Source organism: Lithobates pipiens, unplaced genomic scaffold (assembly GCF_037356315.1).
Source record: "Lithobates pipiens isolate NorthernLeopardFrog02 unplaced genomic scaffold, aLitPip1_a1.2 Scaffold_8, whole genome shotgun sequence".
In the NCBI taxonomy this organism is placed as follows: domain Eukaryota; kingdom Metazoa; phylum Chordata; class Amphibia; order Anura; family Ranidae; genus Lithobates; species Lithobates pipiens.
In genome coordinates, this window is record NW_027507903.1 from 47,285,137 (window position 1) to 47,309,612 (window position 24,476).

Genomic DNA, 24,476 nt, shown 5'->3' on the forward strand with positions numbered 1-24,476 from the left:
AAGTGGTTAATAAACATTGCCAGCTGCTTTTTTTTTTTTTGACAGCTCCAATTACAGGACTTCTTGAACACTTCAGCTGTCAACAGTGGTGTAGTGGTTAGCACTCTTGCCTAGCAGTAAAAAGGGTCGCTGGTTCGAATCCCAACCACGACACTACCTGCCTGGAGTTTGCATGTTCTCCCTGTGCCTGCATGGGTTTCCTCCGGGTACTCCGGTTTCCTCCCACACTCCAAAGACATGCAGGTAGGTTAATTGGCTTCTGTCCAAAATTGACCCTAGTATATGAATGGGGACCTTGGATTGTGGGCTCCTTGAGGGTAGAGACCAATGCAAGTGTGCAATGTACAGGGATAGGGACAATTGTAGACACTCACTCAGGTTGAACTGGATGGACTGGTGTCTTTATTCAACCTTACTAACTAAGTAACTAAGTAACAGGGGAGACCCACTGACAGCTCAGAGAACCAAGCCTGAAAGTATCAGTTTCAGGTATCTGTGCATTTGCACGAGTACCGATACTTGTGCAAATACTCGGTATCGGCACCGATAACAATACTAGTATCGGTGCAACCCTAGTTTAAAGGGAATCTTTTAGGATAGAAATAAGGGAGGTGCCATAGTCAGGACATTCAGAGGGGTCAGATAACACCTGAAGTCTGACAGCTGCTTGCCTATTCACTGATTGACCCTACACACTGCCTTTCATCTTCTGAGTGCATGCAATGTGTAAGATCAGGCAACAACTTTCAGACTTCAGGCGATCTCTAACCAGATCTGGATCCTCCATAAGTCAATCTAGGCAGGAGCCCTGGAGCCAAGTTGACATCCAGCTGCAAACGTCATGCTTTTTGCGGTAAATCAGTGGGATGGAACAACTGGGGAAATCTATACATCTCCTAGTAACTTTACAGGGGAAGATAGAGATGTAGGCATTTGCATCTAATGCGGCCACGCCAGTACACACAATGTAAATGTAGCAACTTCTCTGTGTTTATTGCACTTCTTTTCAATTTTTATCAAAGGGATGGGGGGGACTGAAGTTGCTTCCTTGCCACTTTTCATATTTCCTCAGTGCTTCTAAAGTTGGCCATACACATGTAGTGTACAGATTCCTCCATACACTTTACCCAAAGCAGCTGGTTGAATCTCCTGCTGCAGCTATGTTTTTTGACACCCAGCTCCATCAGCTGTCAAAATACCAAATCAGTGGCTGCATCTGAATATATGCAGTCACCCTTTGGCTGACCGTTTTCCACCTGGCTCCCTCGATTTTTCTATCCTGCAAGCTTGGGTTGGGGGCTGCCAACAAGGCCACCATTTTGTCTGGTTCCTCAGAAGATATCTGAAATTTGCTCTTTATGTGACCAGCTTAAAGTGGTTGTAAACTCACTACAACAACTTTATGCTACAGGTAAGCCTATAATAAGACTTGCCTGTAGCTACCCAGGATATCGCCTAAACCTGCACGGTTTAGGAGATATCCCCTGTCCCCTGCATGTGTTGATGACATCGGCACATGCACACGTCATCGCGGCTCCAGCGATGTGATTGGCTGGAGCCGCGATGACGTGTGCATGTGCCGATGTCATCAACACATGGCGATGTCCTGGGATACCCAGAAGTAACCCCCGGGAGAGATGTCGCCTGCCGGAGGGGGAGACGAGGATGGCTGCGCGGGTTTCATTCTCAGGTAAGTAATTCATAATGAGCTAGTATGCTATGCATGCTAGCTCATTATGCCTTTGTCTTGCAGGGTTTTTTATTTTATTTATTTTTATTTTTTTAAACCAGGGTTTACAACCACTTTAACTCCCTAACACTCTGTCACAGCTAAATTGTCAGACATATTTATGGCTGGTTCCCTTAAAACTGGTGTTGTAAGTCATGTACAGTGCCTTCAAAAGGCATTCATACACCTTGAAATTTTCCACATTTTGTCATGTTACAACCAAAAGCGTAAATGTATTTTATGTGATAGACCAACACAACGTGGCACATGATTGTGAGTGAAGTGGAAGGAAAATTATAAATGGTTTTAATTTTTTTTTTTTTTTTTTACAAATAAATATGTAAATCATATATACATCATTTTCTTTCCACTTTACAATTATGTGCCACTTTGTGTTGGTCTATCACATAAAATCCCCCAAAAAATAAATTTTCATTTTTGGTTGAAACATGACAAAATGTGAAAAATGTCAAGGGGTATGAATACCTTTTCAAGGTACTGTACATGTAAAAGAATTCCCCAAAAAGGGTCTGGCCACTCCTCTTAGTCAGTGTACTCTGGCTATCAGTGGTGAGGGTGTGTACTTCGAATTATCCAAATTATTTTACAGAAGGGCGTGCACAGACAACAAATTCTTCTGGTTTGGCCAGTTTAGGAACTATCAGGCCGCGTACACACGGGCGGACTGTTCGCCCAACTTTGTCCGCTGAACAGTGTTTGGGCGGACAGTCCGCTCGTGTGTGGGCTTTCAGTGGACAGTTTCAGCGGACAGTTTGACGAACAAGGTTTTTCGGAAATTCCGTAAAACTGTCCGCTGAAACCTTGTTTGAGCGAACAGTCCGCCCGTGTGTAGGCTTGTTCGACAAACTAAGTTCCGCGCATGCTCAGAAAGGCTTAACACGCCGAAAGTTATAATGCAGTGTATAGGACGTCGTATTTTTCGTCCCGTCGTACGTGCCGTTCACGTCATCGCGCACGGTTTCAGCAAACTGTTCGTTCGTCGTGTGTGGCCATGTCCGTCCATGCTAATTTTGAGCGGACTGTTTGCCGAAACTGTTTGACGGACAAAGTTGGGCGAACAGTCCCCGCGTGTGTACGCGGCCTCACTAGAAATTTGTATTGTAGCAGTCCTCTCAACTTTAGAAACACTTTTTTTTTTAAATAGGTTATATGTCAATTGAAGCTGTATATAACCATAATGTTTAGTTCTTCGTTTAGAGCTTAGTATTGAATAGTCATTTTATTTATTTGTCTTAACCATCATTAGTTTATAGTGTGACAAAACATCTTCGGGACTGTCTGATATGGAAGAGCATGTTTGCATATTAGCAGTCCTGCCAGCTTTACCAGTCCAGCCAGCTTTACAAATAGAGAGAGAAATGTTATATTGTCGGTTATGCTGAGTGAACTGAACATTCCTTCCATTAGAGACTATACAACTAAATCTGAAAAAATTTTTTTTGTTTAGAGTGCTGTTCTTTAATATTTAAATAAACTCAATTCACAGAAATGGCTATATAGTCCATAGCCATCGAGAACTTCTTGTGCTCATTGAGATATACCAAATAATGCCCTTACCATCACTGACTCCTAGGACATGCCTGATGTTCAATGTAATATATATATATATATATATATATATATATATATATATATATATATATATATATATATACACACAGTGCCTTGCGAAAGTATTTGGCCCCCTTGAACTTTTCAACCTTTTGCCACATTTCAGGCTTCGAACATAAAGATATAAAAATTTTATTTTTTGTGAAGAATCACCAACAAGTGGGACACAATTGTGAAGTGAAGCAAAATCTATTGGATTTTTGAAACTTTTGTAACTAATAAAAAAATGAAAAGTGGGGCGTGCAAAATTATTCGGCCCCCTTGTGTTAATACTTTGTAGAGCCACCTTTTGCTGCGATTACAGCTGCAAGTCACTTGGGGTATGTCTCTATCAGTTTTGCACATCGAGAGACTGAAATTCTTGCCCATTCTTCCTTGCAAAACAGCTCAAGCTCAGTGAGGTTGGATGGAGAGCGTTTGTGAACAGCAGTTTTCAGCTCTTTCCACAGATTCTCGATTGGATTCAGGTCTGGACTTTGACTTGGCCATTCTAACACCTTGATACGTTTATTTGTGAACCATTCCTTTGTAGATTTTGCTGTATGTTTGGGATCATTGTCTTGTTGGAAGATAAATCTCCGTCCCAGTTTCAGGTCTTTTGCAGACTCCAACAGGTTTTCATCCAGAATGGTCCTGTATTTGGCTGCATCCATCTTCCCCTCAATTTTAACCATCTTCCCTGTCCCTGCTGAAGAAAAGCAGGCCCAAACCATGATGCTGCCACCACCATGTTTGACAGTGGGGATAGTGTGTTGAGGGTGATGAGCTGTGTTGCTTTTACGCCAAACATATCGTTTTGCATTGTGGGCAAAAAGTTCGATTTTGGTTTCATCTGACCAGAGCACCTTCTTCCACATGTTTGGTGTGTCTCCCAGGTGGCTTGTGGCAAACTTTAGACGAGACTTTTTATGGATATCTTTGAGAAATGGCTTTCTTCTTGCCACTCTTCCATAAAGGCCAGATTTGTGCAGTGTACGACTGATTGTTGTCCTATGGACAGACTCTCCCACCTCAGCTGTAGTTCTCTGCAGTTCATCCAGAGTGATCATGGGCCTCTTGGCTGCATCTCTGATCAGTCTTCTCCTTGTCTGAGCTGAAAGTTTAGAGGGACGGCCAGGTCTTGGTAGATTTGCAGTGGTCTGATACTCCTTCCATTTCAAAATGATTGCTTGCACAGTGCTCCTTGGGATGTTTAAAGCTTGGGAAATCTTTTTGTATCCAAATCCGGCTTTAAACTTCTCCACAACAGTATTACGGACCTGCCTGGTGTGTTCCTTGGTCTTCATGATGCTCTCTGCGCTTTCAACAGAACCCTGAGACTATCACAGAGCAGGTGCATTTATACAGAGACTTGATTACACAAAGGTGGATTCTATTTATCACCATCAGTCATTTAGGACAACATTGGATCATTCAGAGATCCTCGCTGAACTTCTGGAGTGAGTTTGCTGCACTGAAAGTAAAGGGGCCGAATAATTTTGCACGCACCACTTTTCAGTTTTTTATTTGCTAAAAAAGTTTAAATTATCCAATAGATTTTGTTCCACTTCACAATTGTGTCCCACTTGTTGGTGATTCTTCACAAAATATAAAATTTTATATCTTTATGTTTGAAGCCTGAAATGTGGCAAAAAGTTGAAAAGTTCAAGGGGGCCGAATACTTTTGTGTGTGTGTGTGTGTGTATATATAGCTCACCGGTCACTTTATTATTTATAAGTACACCTAGCTAGTAGCTGGTTGGACCCCCTTTTGCCTTCAGAACTGCCTTAACTCTTCATGGCAAACATTCCTCAGAGATTGTTCTCAGTTGTTCTCAGGTTTTCTCAGTTAATTAACCCTTTTGATGCTAATTATCGTTTGTACCCAGTACGGCTGGGTAAGACTGAGTATTGCTGGGTATGGCTGGGTATGGCTGGGTACGACTGAGTACGATTGAGTATGTATGGGATTGCTGAGCATGGGTCGATGGATGAGTATTGCTGAGTATGGATGAGCACGGATGAGTATTGCTGATTAAGGATGGATGAATATGTATGGATGGATGAGTGCTGGAATGAGCACATATCAGCACTGTGGGCACTACACATCCAGCCCACAGCGCTGCAGCACTCAATCTCTCCCCTCGCACTGTACACAGAGGGGAGAGAGGAACCAGACGTGATGGCGGTTGGTTTACATGTGATCGCTCCGTCATTGATGGAGCGATCACGTGGTAAACGGCCGCTGTCAGTGGCCATTTACCTTGATCCGTGATTTCGCCGGGTTCAGTCACGGATGTTCCCGGTTGTGCGCCCCAGGGGGCGTGCGGGAGCAAGATTCTGGGAGGACGTCCATGGACGCCCTCCCAGAATAAGCGAACTGTGCTGTAGCCATCTTTCAGTTATGGCCCAGTCAGCATGTGGTTAAGCTGCAGCTGGGAAATCTGTTGCATGAAAATGAAAAAACACCTAAAACATAAAAATGTTGCTACAAATTTTATTGGTCAACAAAAGAGGACTTGGAAAAGAGCAAGGAAAGCAAAAAACATATATGTTAATATGTGACACTAACAGAATATGGTTTTGAGGTCTGACCATTATGCAGAGGAAATTAACAGGAGTTAAAAGGACTGCGCCCACAAACGGACATCTAATAAGGATTTAAACATTAGTCACAACACCTTGAGGAAGAATTTGCAAAATAATGCAGCACAGACAATTAAATTAAAATTAAATTAAATTAAAGTGAACCAACCTACAAATGACACACATTGAAAACATCAAAAATATTTCAGGGGAAAATATCCCCCACCCAAAAAAACACAATAAATCAAAGTAAGAAAAACTTGCTCCAAAACACATCTGTTTTGCAAAGACATAACAAACAAAATACAAAGAGAAAATATATATGTTACAAACTCTATAAGGACACCCAAATGTACTCTCTTGCCGGCCCCACACACAATGTTGCCTCTTTTCAGGGCAATGTAAAGGATGCTCTGCAAGGTTTATATAACATAGGTTTGCGTGCTAATGAGGCAATTGAAAACACATGCACAGTCCATGAAACACACAAAAATGCAAGTTCACCCAGTGTAGAGACAGAACTTCAAAGTGGGTACACCTGTTAAGGATGCCCTTAAATTGCTAACCCAAAAAACACACTATCTGAGCATGCCCAGAAATATCCAATTGCTAGCAGTTTGCACACAAAAAGTATGCTACGAAATTACAGATGGGACAAACACCCCCTGCTCCAGGGTGGGGGGGCAAACAAAGAGCCTAACATGGGTAAAGGTTATACCACAAATACCATTGCAGTCTATGGGAACTGACTTGTTAATTGTGCTAGTCCCCACTTGGCTGGCTTATCTTCTAGTTATTGGCCTTAAAATGGGTATGGAGGCCCAGGTCCCACCCAAAGGGACATATATATCAATATCACAAATTTGGACAACCCCATAAACTAAACAAGGAGAAGTGCCTTTAAAAATGCACAATTGCTTAAAAGCTAGTAACTTGGGGGTGGCTTGCTCTGCCTGTAAAGTGGTGCATCTATAGCATGTATCCAAAATTCTGCTTCAAAGATGTACAGCTTTAGAGAAAAGTTACATTGCAGCTGCAAGATTTTGACACAAAACAAAAAATGCCCCCCCCCCCCAATACATACAAAGTTAAAGCTTAAAATGAGAACCCCCACATGCAAAATTCCACCCCAAACTAAAAAGATATTGTGCCCCTCCTACACACTAACAAACCTCTAGCCAAACACACAGCAAGCCAGCCCATGAAAGGAGGGTGGATGCTTGGGGCAGGAGGGGCTTGAGCACCCCACAAGTCAACCACCTTGTTCCCAGCACTTTAATTTAGCCAGAGCTATGGATTATGGATTAAAATACAAAGAGTTCATGGTCCATAATCAGTTAATTAAACCTTGTAGGCACATATAATTACAAAGATTTGTGCTAAAGTTGGGTTGTGTGGTGTACCAGTGATAACAGATATCCTTGTGATATGACCTCTTTTGGGCCTGGTTCACACCTATGCAGTTTGCTTTTGATCTGTTTATGCAGTGCTTTTTGCAGTGTGTTTTGCTTTCTTGCACACGCAATTTTGACATGTTTTTTTATGCTTTTTGCATTTTTTTTTTAATGCTTTTCTTTTGCCCAAATTGTTGTTGGGCAGATAAAAGCAAATCACAGTAAAATCGCAGCAAAAAAAAAACTAGTTTTTCTGCAGCTTATCCATTGAAGTCTATTGAATCAAAAATGCACTGTTTTGCAGTTAGACCCATTTTCTCACTGGGGCTGCGTTAGCGCTAAAGCACCACTCGTTTTAAGCGGTGCTTTAGCGCTGTTTAAGTGACACTTTTCAGCTGCTAGCGGGGAGGTTTTAACCCCAAAGAAGGGGTTTAACAGCGCCCGTGTTGTGGCGCTTCCGAATTGCTTTTCAATGGGCAGGGCGTTTTGGGAGCGCTAAATACAGTGCTCCCAAACCGACCCAAATATGCTGCTTGCAGAACTTTTCCAACGTCCCGCAAGTGCAGCACCCCAGTGTGAAAAGTCACACTGAAACTAATGGGAGGCAGTTTTCAGACGCGTTACAGGCGCTATTTCTAGAGCTAAAATGCCTGAAAACCACCTCAGTGTGAAAGGGGTCTAAAAAAAAATCCCTGACCCTTTCCAAGAAATATTGTGGCTGAAAAAAGCATAGATGTGAACACGTCCCATAGGAAACCATGTTAACGTTTCTGCAAAAAGCACAAAAAAAAACGCATAGGTGTGAACAAGGCCTTAGTAATGCATTGTACACATTTGGAAAATGGAAACCAAAAATACATTGATCTGTGGTGCATGGTATAAATATAAATGTTATAGTGTAGTTTCTAAATAACACTTTTAGAAAAAGAGAGTGATTGCAAAAATCATAAATAGGCTGTTGCATCATTTCTAGTTGGGTCCCATTTATTATTTAGGTATAGAACACAACCAAACTGTGACTTACATTTCTTTAGTCTCCTTCACAGCTTTCATTGATACCAATTGCCAAATGCAGAAATAAATATTGGTGCATCTAAAATATATTTAAAGTGGTACTAAAGGCACAAGGTTTTTTACCTTCCATTATGGATGGTATGCATGAAAGTAAAAACCCTTCTGTGTGCAGCAGCCCCCCAATACCTGAGTGCCATCTCCATCCAGCAATGTGCACAAGAGCCTCGACTCCCCGGGGACTCCCTCTCCTCCATTATCTGAGAGAGCAGCAAACCCCATTGGTTCCCACTGCTGTCAATCATAGCTAGTGAGCCAATGAGGAGAGAAAGGGGCGGGCCATGACGCAGCTCTGCATGTAAATGGACAGACGTAGCCTCCATAGCAGGCTGCTAGCTCTGGAGGCACTTGGCAGGAGGGATGGGCAAGGAGCGCTGGCAGGGGACCTGAGAAGAGGAGGAACGGGGCTGCTCTGTGAAAAATCACTGCACAGAGCAGGTAAGTATGACATGTTTGTTTTTTGTTTTGTTTTGTTTTTTTCTATCTTTTTAATATCTCTTTAAATCTTGACCATATAGCAGATTGTTGTAATTGAGCAAAAACTGTTGTTCTTAGTGATCCATATTCTTTCAGACACCAACATTTACAGAGATAGTCCCAAACACTGTCCTGGAAACTTGGCTAGAATCCCATACGAGATTGTAATTAAAGTATATTCTGACATTAGGGGAGGCTACTATCTTTGAACTTCTACACATCTTTGAAAAATGCATAATGTATAACATATACAGATGACATGCTGATTTCTTTCTAGGTATTCGGTGAAATTCGTAATGAACATTTTTCCAATATCTTCAGCTTCCTGAGTCAGAAAGCTCGCAATCTGCAAAGTCAGTATGATGTAAGTAATTCGATTTCATGCAAGCGAATTGTCCGTGTCCAGATTGCAGCAGTAATTAAAATGGAACTTCTACTGTGAAAGGTGGAAAAGTGAGCAGGTTCTCAGTCTCTTTCTCTAGTCACATCCTTCTAGATCAGGGGTGAGCTCCAGCGGGTTCAGACACAAGTCCAAACTGTCTGAGCTATGCAGGGAGGAAGCTGTCAAAGCAAATCATAGGTGTCAGAAGCATGCTCGTCCTGAATCCGCATGTATAAAAGGGGCGTGCATGTGCCTGGACACACCTGACCTCATCCCTGTCCCACATACGCTGCTTTTGTGTGTCTGATTTTGTTGTAGGAATGTCCGACCATGTGTACAAGGGCTTAGACCTAAATCAGGAGCCATAATTTACGCCTAACTGCTGAAACGTGTTGGCATTTATTGGCTATATTTTTACCAGTGTTTAATAAAGGTACAAGGATTTTATCGGATTTTGTGACCCTCCCCTTTTCCCTTTTTTGTGACTGTATATGATTTAAAGGGGTTGTAAAGTCTCATGGTTTTTCACCTTTATGCATTCTATGCATACAGGTAAAAATCATACTTTGCTACTGATGCCCCCAGGCCCCCCCCCCCTCTTTCTTACCTGAACCCATCCGTTGCAGCCACTTGCGTGAGCCCAGCTCCAACTGCTGTCTTTCTCTTCATTGGATAGATTTTTAGTAGCAGGAGCCATTGGCTCCAGCTGCTGCCAATCAAATCCAGTGACACGAGAGTGGGGGAAGGTGGGGCAGAGTCCTGCTCTCTGTGTCAATTGACACAGCAGCAGGACTCGGGAGCATGCCTGCATGGGTGCCCCATGGAAAGCGGCTCTCCATGGGGGCACCCGATGAAGAGGAGGAGCCAGAAGCGTCAGCAGGGCACCCCAGAAGAACAGGATCGGGGCCGCTCTGTGCAAAACCCTTGCGCAGAGCAGGTAAGTATAACATGTTTGTTATTTTTATTCTAAAAAATGGGAACCTTTACAACCACTTTAAAGAAAAAGAGTTGGGCTACTTAAAGAGTACCTCATCCATTAATAAACATTATCAAAAAAAGGACCTAATTCTGTTGGACTTTACTGATATCAGAGAGGAATGGCCACACATTTATATAGAAAATATACCGTATATACTCGAGTATAAGCCGAGATTTTCAGCCTCTTTTTTGAGGCTGAAAGTGCCCCCCTCGGCTTATACTCGAGTCATCGCTGTCTGCCCGCTCGATCAGCGTGTCGAGCAGACAGACAGCGGCCATTCTAGAATTCAAAAGCCGCGCCTCCGGCTCCGCCTTCGCCTGTGATAGGCGGAACACTGAATTTCCCAGCAGCCTGTGTTCCGCCTATCACGGGCATCGTCTCATCCTCGTACTACGGACGAGGATGAGACGATGCCCGTGATAGGCGGAACACAGGCTGCTGGGAAATTGAGTGTTCCGCCTATCACGGACATCCGATAGGCGGAACAGCAGTCAGTGGGAAATTGAGTGTTCCGCCTATCACCGACGGAGGCGCGGCTTTTGAATCCTAGAATGGCCGCCGACGAAGAGCTGAAGGACGGAGGCTCGGCTCGGGATGGGACGGGCCGGGCCGGGACGGGCCGGGACGGGCCGGGCCGGGACGGGACGCAGGCTGGACGGGACGCAGGCTGGACGGGACGCAGGCTGGACGGACACAGGCAGGCTGGACACAGGTAGGCTGCACGGACACACACACACACACACACACACACACACACACACACACACACACACACACACACACACACACACACACACACACACACACACGGATGCATGGACACACACACACACACACACACACACGGATGCATGGACACACACACACACACACACGGATGCATGGACACACACACAGGGATGGATGGACCCACAGGGATGGACGGACACACAGGGATGGACAGGCATGTCTCACCCTCGGCTTATACACGAGTCAATAATTTTTTCCAGTTTTTTGGGGGTAAATTGGGGGCCTCGGCTTATATTCGGGTCGGCCTATACTCGAGTATATACGGTAAATGTTTATTACAAAATATTATTACTAAAAAACATTCATAAAATCATGAAAAAATACTCTACCACAAAAGTAAATCTTTTCTATATGGCTTATATTGTCCAATTAGAGTATTTTTTCATGATTTTACTAATGTTTTTTAATAATAATATTTTGTGATAAACTTAACTAATAGTTTTTTTTTTAATTTGGCACCATTAGTGGACGGCAGCAACATCCACTTTTCACGCAGCATTTTTGGAAAAGCAAATGAATTTCTAATCAATTATGGGAGAAATATCATTGAAAAAGAAATAGCATGAGCTGCGACCTGGAAAGAATAGAAAATTCCCAGCCACGAAAAAAAAAAAAATCTGTAGCAACATGAGGTGAAATTGAAGGCTTGGTTGGTCAAATTTCGAAATCAGTGGTGGCACAAAATGCACAAAATTTCTGAATTTCGACCCATGTATGGCCTGCATTAGTGCTACTTTAGAGCAGCAGAGGCAGGAATTTATAGTTGAAGCTATTAAATATGTCTTGCTTTGTATTCATTCAGAAAATGCAAAACATTCTCTGAATGGTGTCCGTGCCGAGCGGCGGACCTTCTGTGTTCACGATGCATTAGGATGGCCATTCATGCTGGACCAATGTAATCATGTAAAGATATATGATTACGGGAATCTTCTTTTATTTTTATTTATTTAAGGTACTTATATAGCGCCATCAATTTACGCAGCACTTTACATATACATTGTACATTCGTATCAGTCCCTACTCTCAAGGAGCTTACAATCTAAGGTCCCTAAAGCCGCGTACACACGTAGACGTCTGTCCGACGTACTTAGTCTGGCGGACTTCCCACCAGACTGTCCGTTGGACTTTCCGAACGGGCTACTTGCCCACACACGGCACTTTTTCAGTGGACTAATACGGCGTACTAAGACCGCCGTACTATCCGCCCTACTTTTGAAATGAACGGACTCGCCCACACACGTGGAGAAAAGTCCGCTCATTTCGAGCGCGTCTCCAGGTAGGCGGGGCCCGTGAAGGAGACATCGCTGGCCCCGCCGCCTGGTATGGACTTAAAGGGGAACCCCAACGCCGAAAAAAAAACGGCGCGGGGGTCCCCCCAGGTCCACATCAGACCCTTGTCTGAACACGCTACCCGGCCGGCCAGGAAAGGGGGGGACGAGCGAGCGCCCCCCCCCCCCCCTCCTGAGCCGTACCAGGTCGCGTGCCCTCAACATTGGGGGTGCCTTGTGGAAGGGGGGCCGCGCGGCCCCCCCACCCCAAAGCACCTTGTCCCCATGTTGATGAGGACAAGGGCCTCTTCCCGACAACCCTGGCCGTTGGTTGTCGGGGTCTGCGGGCAATGTACCCCTACCCATTCACCTGTAAAATAAAGTACAAAAAAAACACAACACACAAGATAAAATAGTTTATTGCACAGCTCCGGGGGTCTTCCGTCTTCGGGGTCTTCTCGCCGGACTCCTCCGCTATCTTCTTCTAGCTCTTTTACTAGCGGAGGAGCCCGGCTTTCTTCCTCGCCGCCGCCCTCTTCTTCCGTCTTCGGGGGTCTTGTCCCCCTCTTCGGTTCTTCTGCCGGGCCACTGCGCCTTCTAGTTTTTTTACAGGCGGTGGCCCGGTCTTCTGTCGCCGCCGCTGTCGCCGCCGCCACCACCGCCGCCGCCTTCCGTTCTTCTGTTCTTCTTCTTCAGATGTTGCCTCGCCGAGTCCTCCGCTCACAATGATGGGGACCGGGCATGCGGCGACTTATATAGGGACAAGGGGCGGGGTCTTCGGTGGATGTCACATGGGTTGATGTCACATGGCGACAGTCCCAGCATCCTCCGGGACTGTGACATCATAAGTGGCCGCGTGCCCGGTCCCCGTCATTGTGAGCGGAGGACTCGGCAAGGCAACATCAGAAGAAGAAGAAGAGAAGAACAGAAGAACGAAAGGCGGCGGTGGCGACAGAAGGCCGGGCCACCGCCTGTAAAAGAGCTAGAAGAAGGCGCGGTGGCCCGGCAGAAGAACCGAAGAGGGGGACAAGACCCCCGAAGTTGGAAGAAGAGGGCGGCGGCGAGGAAGAAAGCCGGGCTCCTCTGCTAGTAAAAGAGCTAGAAGAAGATAGCGGAGGAGTCCGGCGAGAAGACCCCCGAAGACGGAAGACCCCCGAAGACGGAAGACTCCCGGAGCTGTGCAATAAACTATTTTATCTTGTGTGTTGTGTTTTTTTTGTACTTTATTTTACAGGTGAATGGGTAGGGGTACATTGTACCCCATACTCATTCACATAGGGTGGGGGGCCGGTATCCGTGGCCCTCTTATTAAAGGGGGCTCCCAGATTCCGATAAGCCCCCCCACCCGCAGACCCCGACAACCAACGGCCAGGGTTGTCGGGAAGAGGCCCTTGTCCTCATCAACATGGGGACAAGGTGCTTTGGGGTGGGGGGGCCGCGCGGCCCCCCTTCCACAAGGCACCCCCCATGTTGAGGGCACGCGACCTGGTACGGCTCAGGAGGGGGGGGGGGCGCTCGCTCGTCCCCCCCTTTCCTGGCCGGCCGGGTAGCGTGTTCAGACAAGGGTCTGATGTGGACCTGGGGGGACCCCCACGCCGATTTTTTTTGGCGTTGGGGTTCCCCTTTAAGTCCATACCAGGCAGCGGGGCCAGAGACGTATCCTTCGTGGGCCCCGCCTACCTGGAGACCCGCTTGAAATGAGCGGACTTTTCTCCGGGCGGGAAAAGTCCACTCATTTCAAAAGTACGGCGGACTGGCATACACACGGCCGGATTGTCCGCCGAAATGCGAGTCCGGTGGGAAGATTGGAGTGTAAAACTACTTTCTAAGTCCACCGTACTTTTGGGTCAAAAAAGTATGCCGGAGGCTACACACGGGGGGATTGTCCGGCGGACTTGAGTTTGCCGGACTTTTCCACCCGCTTGTTTGATCGTGTGTACGCGGCATAACTCACATTCATATACTGGGGCCAATTTAGACAGAAGCCAATTGACCTACCAGCATGTCTTTAGAGTGTGGGAGGAAACCCCCGCAGGCACAGGGAGAACATGCAAACTGGGAATACAATCTGCCTCAGAAGGAAGAGATGGGAGAAATGCTCTTGAGTGACTGAGTGAAGAAACTGCTTATCTGTGAGATGTTTGGTTCTCCTCCTCACTGCTTAAAGAGGAAGTAAACCCTGGTGGGTTTTACTTATGCATCGCATAGTAGTCCATTATGTGTCACTTACCTGAAACCGAATCTCACAATGCCACCGCTGTGTCCCCACTAGCAGCGAGCGTCCATCTTCACCCCTCTTCCTTCCGGGGGCCGCGAACTCTGGCTCTGTGACTGGCCAGAGTCGGGTGACGTCACTCCCGTGCATGCACACAGGAGCCGCCAGTCATGGAATGACCCCTATTAGAAACAGCAAGATGTGCCCTTTTCAAAGTGCGCATGCGCCAATGTCATTGGCACTCTGCTTTTTTGTAAATATCTCCTAAACCGTGGAGGCTTAGGAGATGTTTCCAGCAATTACAATAGGCTTACCTGTAGGTAAAAGAGGTTGTAGGGTGTACAACCACTTTAAGCCCAGGTTCACATTGCTGCAGGTTAGAAATCGTGCGAGTTTAGGTGAACTCGCAGAATTTCAACCCGGCAATGCGGTCCGACTTGGGGGGGGGGGGGGGGCAATTTGACAGACATCTGTGTGGGTTTATGCACCAATGTCTATACAAATCGCCCGCCGAAATCGGCAAAAGTAGTACAGAAACTACTTTTGGGAATTGATGCGGCACCGCAAAGACGACGCTGCACTGATTCGGACAGTGTCATTGGCACCAATAGCCGCCGATTTGGCATGTGATTTGACATGTCTAATCACATGACAAATCAGATCAATGTGAACGTAGGCTTAATCTGATCAAAATAGGTGTTTGATCACAGCTTTTTGATTGTAACCTCATTGTGGAATGCATGTATAAAAATGCTAACAAATAAAAAAAAATTGTGCTACAGCAACGAAAAAATATGTTCTTGTTAGCACAATTTTCATTTATACATTCTCTTACTCAATCTTAGAAACGTGAAGGAATGGACATTAAACAGATGAAGTCTTTTGTTTCCCAAGAGCTGAAGGGATTGAAACAAGAACATCGATTACTGAGTTTACGTATGTGGTAATCCTTCTAAACTCCTTACTTTTATATTACTGCACAGTACCTAAAAGGGTTGTATACTGATTTTTGTATTTTTTTGGAGCAGTCATCCTGCTGTTGTGTAAATCAAGTATTTTATACCCCTAATATTTCTTAGTCTTTTTGAACGTAGGATAAAACATTTCAACAAATTCTCCTTGCATTTTATTTGTAAAAATGCAACAAAAAAAGAGGTTAATGATAACTTTCATTTTTTTTTTTTATAAAGATATCGGGGCCTGTGAATCGATAATGAAGAGGAAAACCAAACAAGATTTTAAAGAAATACTGAAAACCGAGCACTGTGAGTATTTTACAAGATTTCAATATATCTGTGTGTGTTTGGACCAATTCACTTAAGAAAATTATTTATTTCAATGGTAAACCACAGCTTACTGCCTCCAAAACTTCTATTTGAGCCACGTCACGAAACCACCAATACTTTCTGTGAACAGTACAAATATCCATACCTGCAATTTTTCTAAACTCTGACATGTGAGACCAGTAAGGGTCACGTCAGACATACATTACCATTAGCTAAAGCCGTTACCCTGTTTGGATCATTTTTCTGTCATCGGTCTGACAACATCTAGTCTCAGTTTGGAGCACTTCTAAAACATTCAGAATTCATTGGCAGGTGCATTTGACCTCCAGTTGTTCACCTTCTGATCTGCCTTTGGCCTGCTTCAATCAGATTTTCATTCCCATACACTTGTATGGGAATGCAAAACCCGTTTGAAGTGAACAGGAACTGGATTTTGTCAGTGCCTCCCTGTGCCCAGATCATCTGGAGCAAGAATGTTCTATGAGCATAAGGAAGGGTGAGGGGTTGTGCCCCAATATGGAGAAAATTTGAAATGTGGCTTACTGCAAGAATTATACAAGGGTGAAAAAGTTCTTACCAACTTTTAATTAAAGTCCTTCTCTTTCCTTTATTGGTTCGATGTTCCTTGCCGATGCTGTCAACTTCCACCCAGCTTCTTCTGAGTGCTAGGCTGTGGCCTTCTTCATTGGTGGGCATGGGATGGCGCCACTTCTGCACATGCGCAGGAGTTCAGTCATCCCGGCACACAGGTGCTCTGCCAGCATGTAAACTGAGCTGCAATTGCCTTAACTCCTTGTACATTCCAATAAAGTCTGCGAACAGGCAGGTAGGTTTTATTTATTTTTTTAAATACAAATTATTATTATTATTATACAGGATTTATATAGTGCTAACAGCACAATGCTTTACAACGTTGGGGTAAACAGTACAGTTACAATACAATTCAATACAGGAGGTATCAGAGGGCTCTGCTCGTTAGAGCTTACAAATCAAAACATGCTGCACTAATTCCGTACATTCTACACCCTCATGGTAAAAAGTGACTTTTATTTCATCCTCTTCCCATAACTTAATCAATGTCACACATAGAAAAATTCTAAATTCTTCAAACCATAAAAAAGCAAAAGAGACCAAAGAGAAATTTGCTATTCACTCCAAAGTGCCAATACAGTGCAATATTCAAACAGTCCAAAAAGTCCCACAAAGTGCCAGTGAAGAAAAATGTTAAAAAAGATTTGATGCCCCCATATTGGCCACAGCCAATCTCTCAAATGCTTTTTTCCCCTGGATTACTGATCCTTGGTTCTGTCACTATATACCACAACTGTTACTACCCTAAAGCCTGAGACTTTTTTTTATGTGCAAGGAATGATTTAGTGTTACTAAACCTACAACAGTAAAATCAGTCTGTATATGCAGTAAAGCACGCTTGTTATACTCACTGTGGAACCTAAGGGGTTAATCCTCAGCATTGTGTAAAAAAGGTTTGACTGTTTGATCCTGGCTTCTCTGATCCTCCCCTTCTTCCACTGACTCCAAATTCATCTCCGGATAGTACAGAGAGTCGGGGACAAGCTGCACATGCTGAGTTTGGTGTGTATTGCTAGAGAATTATTCTTTTTTCTTGGAAGGGTGCATGTGATCAACACAGGGCCAAGCAGCACTGTCCCGACAGAAAGTCAGGGGTCCTGCATCCTCATAGGACAGCCAGAGCTGAATGAAAATTCCTCCTACAAACTTAAACCAGACACTTATAGAAGTGACAAGATTGCTCTAACTGCTGATGAGAAAAGGTATTTAGTTTATATTTACTAAAACTATTGCATTCCCATGTTCTGTGTACTGTGGGAGACCAGATATAGTGAATGCAGGGTCCTGGGTCTAGTACACACTTTAAGTCCATCTATAAACTATACAAGGACTTTTCTTGGACTTTTAAGGAGCTGTATAGGAGGTCATGTAGACAACACAATTGTTTGTGAAATAAATGGTGGAACTTTTCTTTATGTTAAATAATTCTTCGTACCTGTTTTCCTTCTTTGATCCAGAACAATTTTTACATTTCTGCTTCAACAATAACTTTATTAACAAAGAAATACAAGTATTGTTTTCTCAAGTCATCTTCCAGGACGGCACACCTGAGAGATGAGAGGCTCCTCCCTACAGGAAACACAATCAATCGACAGCTCTTTTAAGTCCCCACCCTTCCCCTTGATCCTCAGTTTTTGATTGTTTCTCCCTACACAGCGAAACTGTTTGTTTTTTTCCAAATGACCCGAAGCCTGGGGTTGGTGGTCTCCCCCTGGGAGCCGGACCACAAGCTTGGGAAGCCTCTGGGTCTGGTAGGATATTCTTGTCCTTCCTGGGGGGTTCCCCTATCTTTTCCTCAGGGGGGGCAGCAGAAATTGGAAGAGCCCCGCTGAGAGCTGAAGGACCCTGGGTACAGTGGTGTACCCAGAACTTCAGGGGCCATTATCCTGTCTCCCCTCCTTACCTGTACAGGTGGCTGTTCAGACGGGGGTGCTTGCCATCGGTTCTTTCCAGGGGGATCCCGTCCCCGACTCCTGGGTCCCCGGTAGCTCGCGTGGGCTTCCGGAGAGGGCGTGGCAACAAGCACCGCGTCATTTTCAAACTTCGGGAAAATGGCGGCGGCGTTCTTACCCAGTAGGGAAGGCTGAGAGTCAGTAGGAGCAGGCGCCCACATCCTCCTTTCGCTAGAGCGAGGAGGCACCAGTTTACTATGGTGGATGTCTGCCTTAACCACCTCAGATGGGAATGAGGAACGGAAGGCATTGCCCCCCCCCCCATGTATATAGACTGACTGGTACAGTGCAGGACACAGTCTAACCTGGCACCTCCCTATGGGGACAGCAGTTGGGGGGGAGCACTTTGGCGGCTATCCTCCTTGCGTGTGGACCATAAGGATGGAAAAGCAAGCCCACTGGCTGTGGCAAAAAGAGGAAGACGACAACGGTGAGTACTTTCCTTTTGCCGTGGGAATTTAGCTGCAAAATTCCCAATTCCAGCCCGAGGGTTTCTGGACATTTGAGATCTCCCCTGGGGTCTGGATTCAAATAGTCCTTAAGCTTCTGCTAAAAACACCAGCTGCAGCTCCCTCTTACATCAGAGACGCTGTATGGTGGACAGGTGGTGCAGAGGAAGAGTGTGCCTAAATCACCTCAGATGGGAAAGAGGTAGGTAGGCCATTGCTCCCCCTTCCCCGTGTATATACTGACTGGTGCAGTGCAGAACCTGGGGGTCAGAAAACAAATAGCCCAGACGCCACTGCTAAAACCACCAGCCACAGCTCCCTCTTACAGCAGAGACACTGTGGTTATCGCAGCAGTAGGTTGCCAGCTTCTCCCTACATGCCCAGTTATGGTACATTAGTAGGGATGAATATAGCGTACAGAGGGGACCTGGTAGATACAAAGTTACTTACAGGCCAGGTATACCACTGAACAAGTTATTAATTGGGCAGTGGTTGGTGGATTCAGAATCTCCCCTGGTCAGCAGGTGCACTAGGTTAGCGGCCCTATTTGTTCAGCTGCTAGGAATCTGAAGTTGCTTCATGATGCTTAAAGGCTGACCTAACATTCAAGGATGGGCAGGGACCAAGCTTCTGTGTGGCACAGTAGGGGTTCCCTTGTGACAGATCCTCCTTTTGGGGGTTGCCTGCTATAGGTAACTTTCATAAGCTCCAACCTCCCACTCCACCTATACACTGTGGTTATATTATAGTGTAGGAGGTAAGAAGAAACTTTTTTTGTTTTGGGCTACAATCCACTCAGTGGCAGATCTAAAGGCGATTCACCATAGATCGCTTCCTACATCCTTTTTAATTGAGGATTTTCTGTGCAAACCTATGCAAGAGCTACATAATTGCTTGTTTGAAGCCTGCAAGTAGCCATTTACCCCCAGGCTAAATTGGTAACCACCTCTTCTAGAGGCTGTCTTAAATTGGTTTCTAGGGCTGGGCTCATTGAGACTTTAGTTGCTAATCAGCACCACCTGGGTATGAGCTGGCTAGCATTTGCTCAGTCTATGGAGGTAAGGTAGGACAACAACTACTAATAGTAGGGTGTCCAACCATTTTAGGATTTGTTCCTTCACTGGTGGTGAAGGTTTAGTATCTACAGCCCAGGCTATGCCTATGAAATAAATTGCCTGTTGGTTATTTCATAAAGGGATAGACCATGACTCCTCAGTGGCTGCACACCAGTAGACCTCAGTAGTGAAGGTTTGTCCTTGCTGGGATGTTTTTGTGGCACAGCAGAAATACACATTGAGATTTGTGACATCTCTGCTCATAAGGACTATATTGCTGTACATCAGAAATGCACTGCACTGAAGCTTGTTTGCTGTCCTTTATATCCTAAAGGTACTGCTTTGTTTGGCTACAGATCAGAAAAATACAACAGTGAAGATAGTCTACTCCTGCTAGGGACTTTAATCTCCTGAAGTAGGCTCTCAGGCGTAAGTAAAGACATAGATTGGGCATGCCTTAAACCCAGGGTTCAAGCTTCTGTTAATCTATTTCCCTTAAGTAGGCTTCCCTTTAGTCTTTTGCTGACATAAAGATAAAAAGGAAAAAAAAAAAATTGTCGGGGCCCCCCCCCCCCCTTTTTTTTTTTTTTTTTTTGCAGTTTTATTTCCCTGAACAAGGTAGTGTTAAGACAGGCCCTCTTATTGATTAATGTAGTGTCCTTGTCTTACACAGGTCTCTTATTTATCTTTTTAGTGGTTCTAAGTAGCACCTACAGGCACAATAGGCCATGGTTGTTAGATGTGTGAGATAGGCAACATTGCTAACCTACAAGTTTAACATGTTTTCTGATTCCATGTTTAAGAGCCCATTTCACCTAGATACTGCATCCGAAGCGGAAAAGGCAGGGACATCTGTGGAGCAGATCTGCAGATCAGCCGTATGATCCAGCTAAGATACCTTCATCAAGCATATGAGCATATGGAGTGGAGGTAAAGCTCACTGCAGAACCAAGGTTCGCCAAGATGGTCTTGCAGTGGCCCCATCCTAAGGTAGGCCTGAGGTACTTGTTTATCCTCTCAGGTGTGCCGTCCTGGAAGATGACTTGAGAAAGGTACCAGTTACTTACCGGTAACTGTCTTTCTGGGAAATCTTCCAGGACGGCAGGCCTACTTCCCGCCCGTTGGAGGAGGGAAAATTCTAGAACACTAGAAGGTGAGTACCTATGAGGAATGATTTTCCTTGTGAACCGGGTTCAGGAGTTACTTCTCTACAAACTGAGGATCAAGGGGAAGGGTGGGGACTTAAAACAGCTGTCGATTGATTGTGTTTCCTGTAGGGAGGAGCCTCTCATCTCTCAGGTGTGCCGTCCTGGAAGATTTCCCAGAAAGACAATTACCGGTAAGTAACTGGTACCTTTTTCAGGACAAGCAAGGCTTTATTTTGGCAAGGGTGAGGTTTCCTTAACCCTTTCATACTTTTGTGAGGCTCTGACCAGATACGCAGAGGGGAAGTTCTGATTTCGCTGGCTTTCTAACCTGTCATTGACTCAGATAGCTTTGCAGCCAAAAACAGCCAGGCAACTAGCATTCTAGCAGAAATCAAAGAAGAGCACACACCTCTCCAGGCAAATCTTCAAGTGCAAATGGATAACAGGTGCAGAGCCCAGCTCACCACCGTCCAATGTGGATAAAATGAAAAAATAGTAGCACCAAAAAACTTGCTTGATGTACCTTTAGTGTCACAAGTGTATCAGACAAAGCCAGGACCGGCAGTTCACGCGTTTCACAAGCGATAGCTTGTGAAACGCATCAACTAACTGTCCTGTGTTTGTCTGATACACTTGTGACAATAAAGGTACATCAAGCAAGTTTTTGGGGAAATTCAGAGTGCGAATATTTCTTCATTTTAACTAGAATTCTAAGACGGAAATCTGCAATGGCCACTGCCACAAAAACAGTGTGTGAAATATGAATGAAATTTAGTTAGTAAAAGCTCTAGAACCATATGATAAGTAGTATATAATTGTAACGTAATCCTTATATTTCTTGTTGTAGTCCACTAGATAATTTATAGAAAAAAAAATGAACCCCTACATTACATGAGGCTATTATTATTTCTGTAGGAAGTCTCAGCTCTGCCTCCTGGAACTTGCCTGATCTGTACTTGAACTCTGAAGTTGTTTAAAGACATACAACAGCAACAGATAAGAGTAATTGCATGTGTGATTTTGTGCCAGTTTTCCCTGCTCCGCCTCTTCTCTCTCATTTCAGAAAGCAGTGCGGGCACCCCCATTGCCAGCCTTATATGACACAACTTGTGTGCAGGAAAGGATGAGCATAGCCTTTGTAAATCTCTGCCATCTTTAAGTGGAACTCCATTCAAAACATTGTTGTTCTGAATGAAGTGGGAAAAGTCTATATACTCTCTGGTTGCCAGTGTTCCCTTTGGTGATATTTCCCTTCTGTTCCTGTCTCTGTGATCACACAGGGGAAAAAAAGGGTATTTTCTCAGGGGGACACGGCAAAACACATTGGAATCATTCTCCGCAGTACTATTAAAGAAGTACCGTATATACTCGAGTATAAGCCGAGATTTTCAGCCCCTTTTTTTAGGCTGAAAGTGCCCCCCTCGGCTTATACTCGAGTCACCGCCGTCTGTCTACCCGATCAGCGTGTCGTGCAGACAGACGGCGGCCATTCCACTATTCAAAAGCCGCGCCTCCCTGTGATAGGCGGAACACTCAATTTCCCAGCAGTCAGTGGTCCGCCTATCACGGACATCCGCTCATCCTCATACTACGGACGAGGATGAGAGGATGTCCGTGATAGGCGGAACACAGACTGCTGGGAAATTGAGTGTTTCGCCTATCACAGACGGAGGCGCGGCTTTTGAACAGTGGAATGGCCGCCGTCTGTCACAGACGAGAAGAGGTGCGGCGATCCTGGCATGGCCGCCGTATGTGCAGAAGGACACAGGCTCAGGACACAGGGCGGCTGGACACACAGGGCGGCTGGACACACAGGGCGGCTGGACACACAGGGCGGCTGGACACACAGGGATGGACGGACACACAGGGATGGACGGACACACAGGGATGGACGGACACACAGGGATGGACGGACACACAGGGATGGACAGGCATGTCTCACCCTCGGCTTATACACGAGTCAATAAGTTTTCCCATTTTTTTTGTGGTAAATTGGGGGCCTCGGCTTATATTCGGATCGACCTATACTCGAGTATATACGGTACTATTACTAAGGTCATTTTAAAGGGATTGTGTAAATCAGCCAATGATATCACCCTCAGATCTTGTCCAATCTTTTTATTGTTTTCAACCAAATTTTACCAGAGGACAGGCCTCTGGGATTACAAAAAACAAGAAGAGTAATGAAGTAGCCTGAGTAGTAAAAGTGTGAGACAACAAGGAGGTAGTAAGGTTGGCGGTAATAAAAAAATCAAACAGTCTAATAGCGAGGGCCCCAAAGAGATCAACCTATGGCTGACCAAGTGTATAGGTAAAGGCAGTTAAAGAAGCGAAGCAGTATATGAAAGGTTGAATATACAAATTATTTAGGAAGATATGGCTGCCTGGACCTGGGATATTTCAGAATCCAAATAATAGTTGGAGAACAGTGGTAGTCGAGTTACCAGGGGACCACCGGAATCTTGACTAGAAAAAGGGAGTTAAGCTAAATTAAGGGCAGTGACATTAAAGTGGATGTAAAACTGATTCATGAAATTTGACCTAAGTACATATATCTGCAATGTTTTCTTATCTCACTCCAAAGCCCTATGTCTGTGTCTTTCTGCTTCTCTGTTCTTCTGTTATTACCATGATAACTTCTGACAAGTTCTCAGAGATAAAAGAAGCTGGAAATTTGTGTGGGGGGGGGGGTATAAATAGATTAGCAGAGAGCTGGTTTATTCACAGCACAGCTCTGCACATTCCTTCCTTCCTCTGCCTATGTGGAGGGGGGGGGGGGGGGGGGGCGATGTGCCTTTCCTCCAATCAGCTGTCTCACACAGTGTATGCCAAGACTTCAGTCCCAGTGCTGAACATAAAGAAAAAATCTCTAACAGGATGTGCACTTTCTAAAGAATATAGAAAGCAGATATATACATGTAAAGCGTATGTAGGGAGATGTGTTTCATTTCTGTGTATCATCTTGGGCTGATCTCTTCACTAGGTATATGTCAGGGTTTACATCCACTTTAAGCCTCAGTTAATACTACAACTTACATGTAAATCGCACAGGAACCGCACCTCATTCCTGTGCAATTCACATGCAGTTCAATGTAGTGTGATTTAAGCCCACTCATTTTGAATGGGCTCAAATTGCACTGCACCGCATCAAAGAAGTGCAGGCACCTTTTTTGGTGCCACGCTACAACCGCATATCTTGGTCATTTTGTACCATGCAATCCGGTGGAGAAAAAGTGTGTTTGAGACCCTTTTGGGGTGTGGAATAAAGGATTGGTGTCTTTATTCAACCTTACCAACTATGAAACTTTGAAATTTCATATTGGCAACCACAATGGATTGCAAACACAGTGCAATTGCAACTCGCATGGATTGCTGCATTTCCCACACCACATATGTGAACCTAGGCTAAGGGCGCCGCAGAGAGTCATCGAAATTTTTGGGGCAGAAAGAGAGTCACCAATGGTTGCCATATCTTAGCGTATTTTGAAACTAAT

The 24,476-nt window shown here is 44.9% G+C and overlaps 1 protein-coding gene across 2 annotated transcripts in view; it reads left to right on the plus strand.

Annotated features, from left to right (window-relative positions):
* VPS33B (VPS33B late endosome and lysosome associated) overlaps positions 1-24,476 on the plus strand; it is a 71,998-nt gene that overhangs the window by 28,051 nt on the left and 19,471 nt on the right. For both annotated transcript variants that reach the window (XM_077472353.1, XM_077472354.1), the window contains 3 exons: positions 9,146-9,232; positions 15,347-15,437; positions 15,692-15,766. In XM_077472353.1, the coding sequence (XP_077328479.1) occupies positions 9,146-9,232; positions 15,347-15,437; positions 15,692-15,766 (253 nt within the window). The remainder of the gene's footprint in view (positions 1-9,145; positions 9,233-15,346; positions 15,438-15,691; positions 15,767-24,476) is intronic.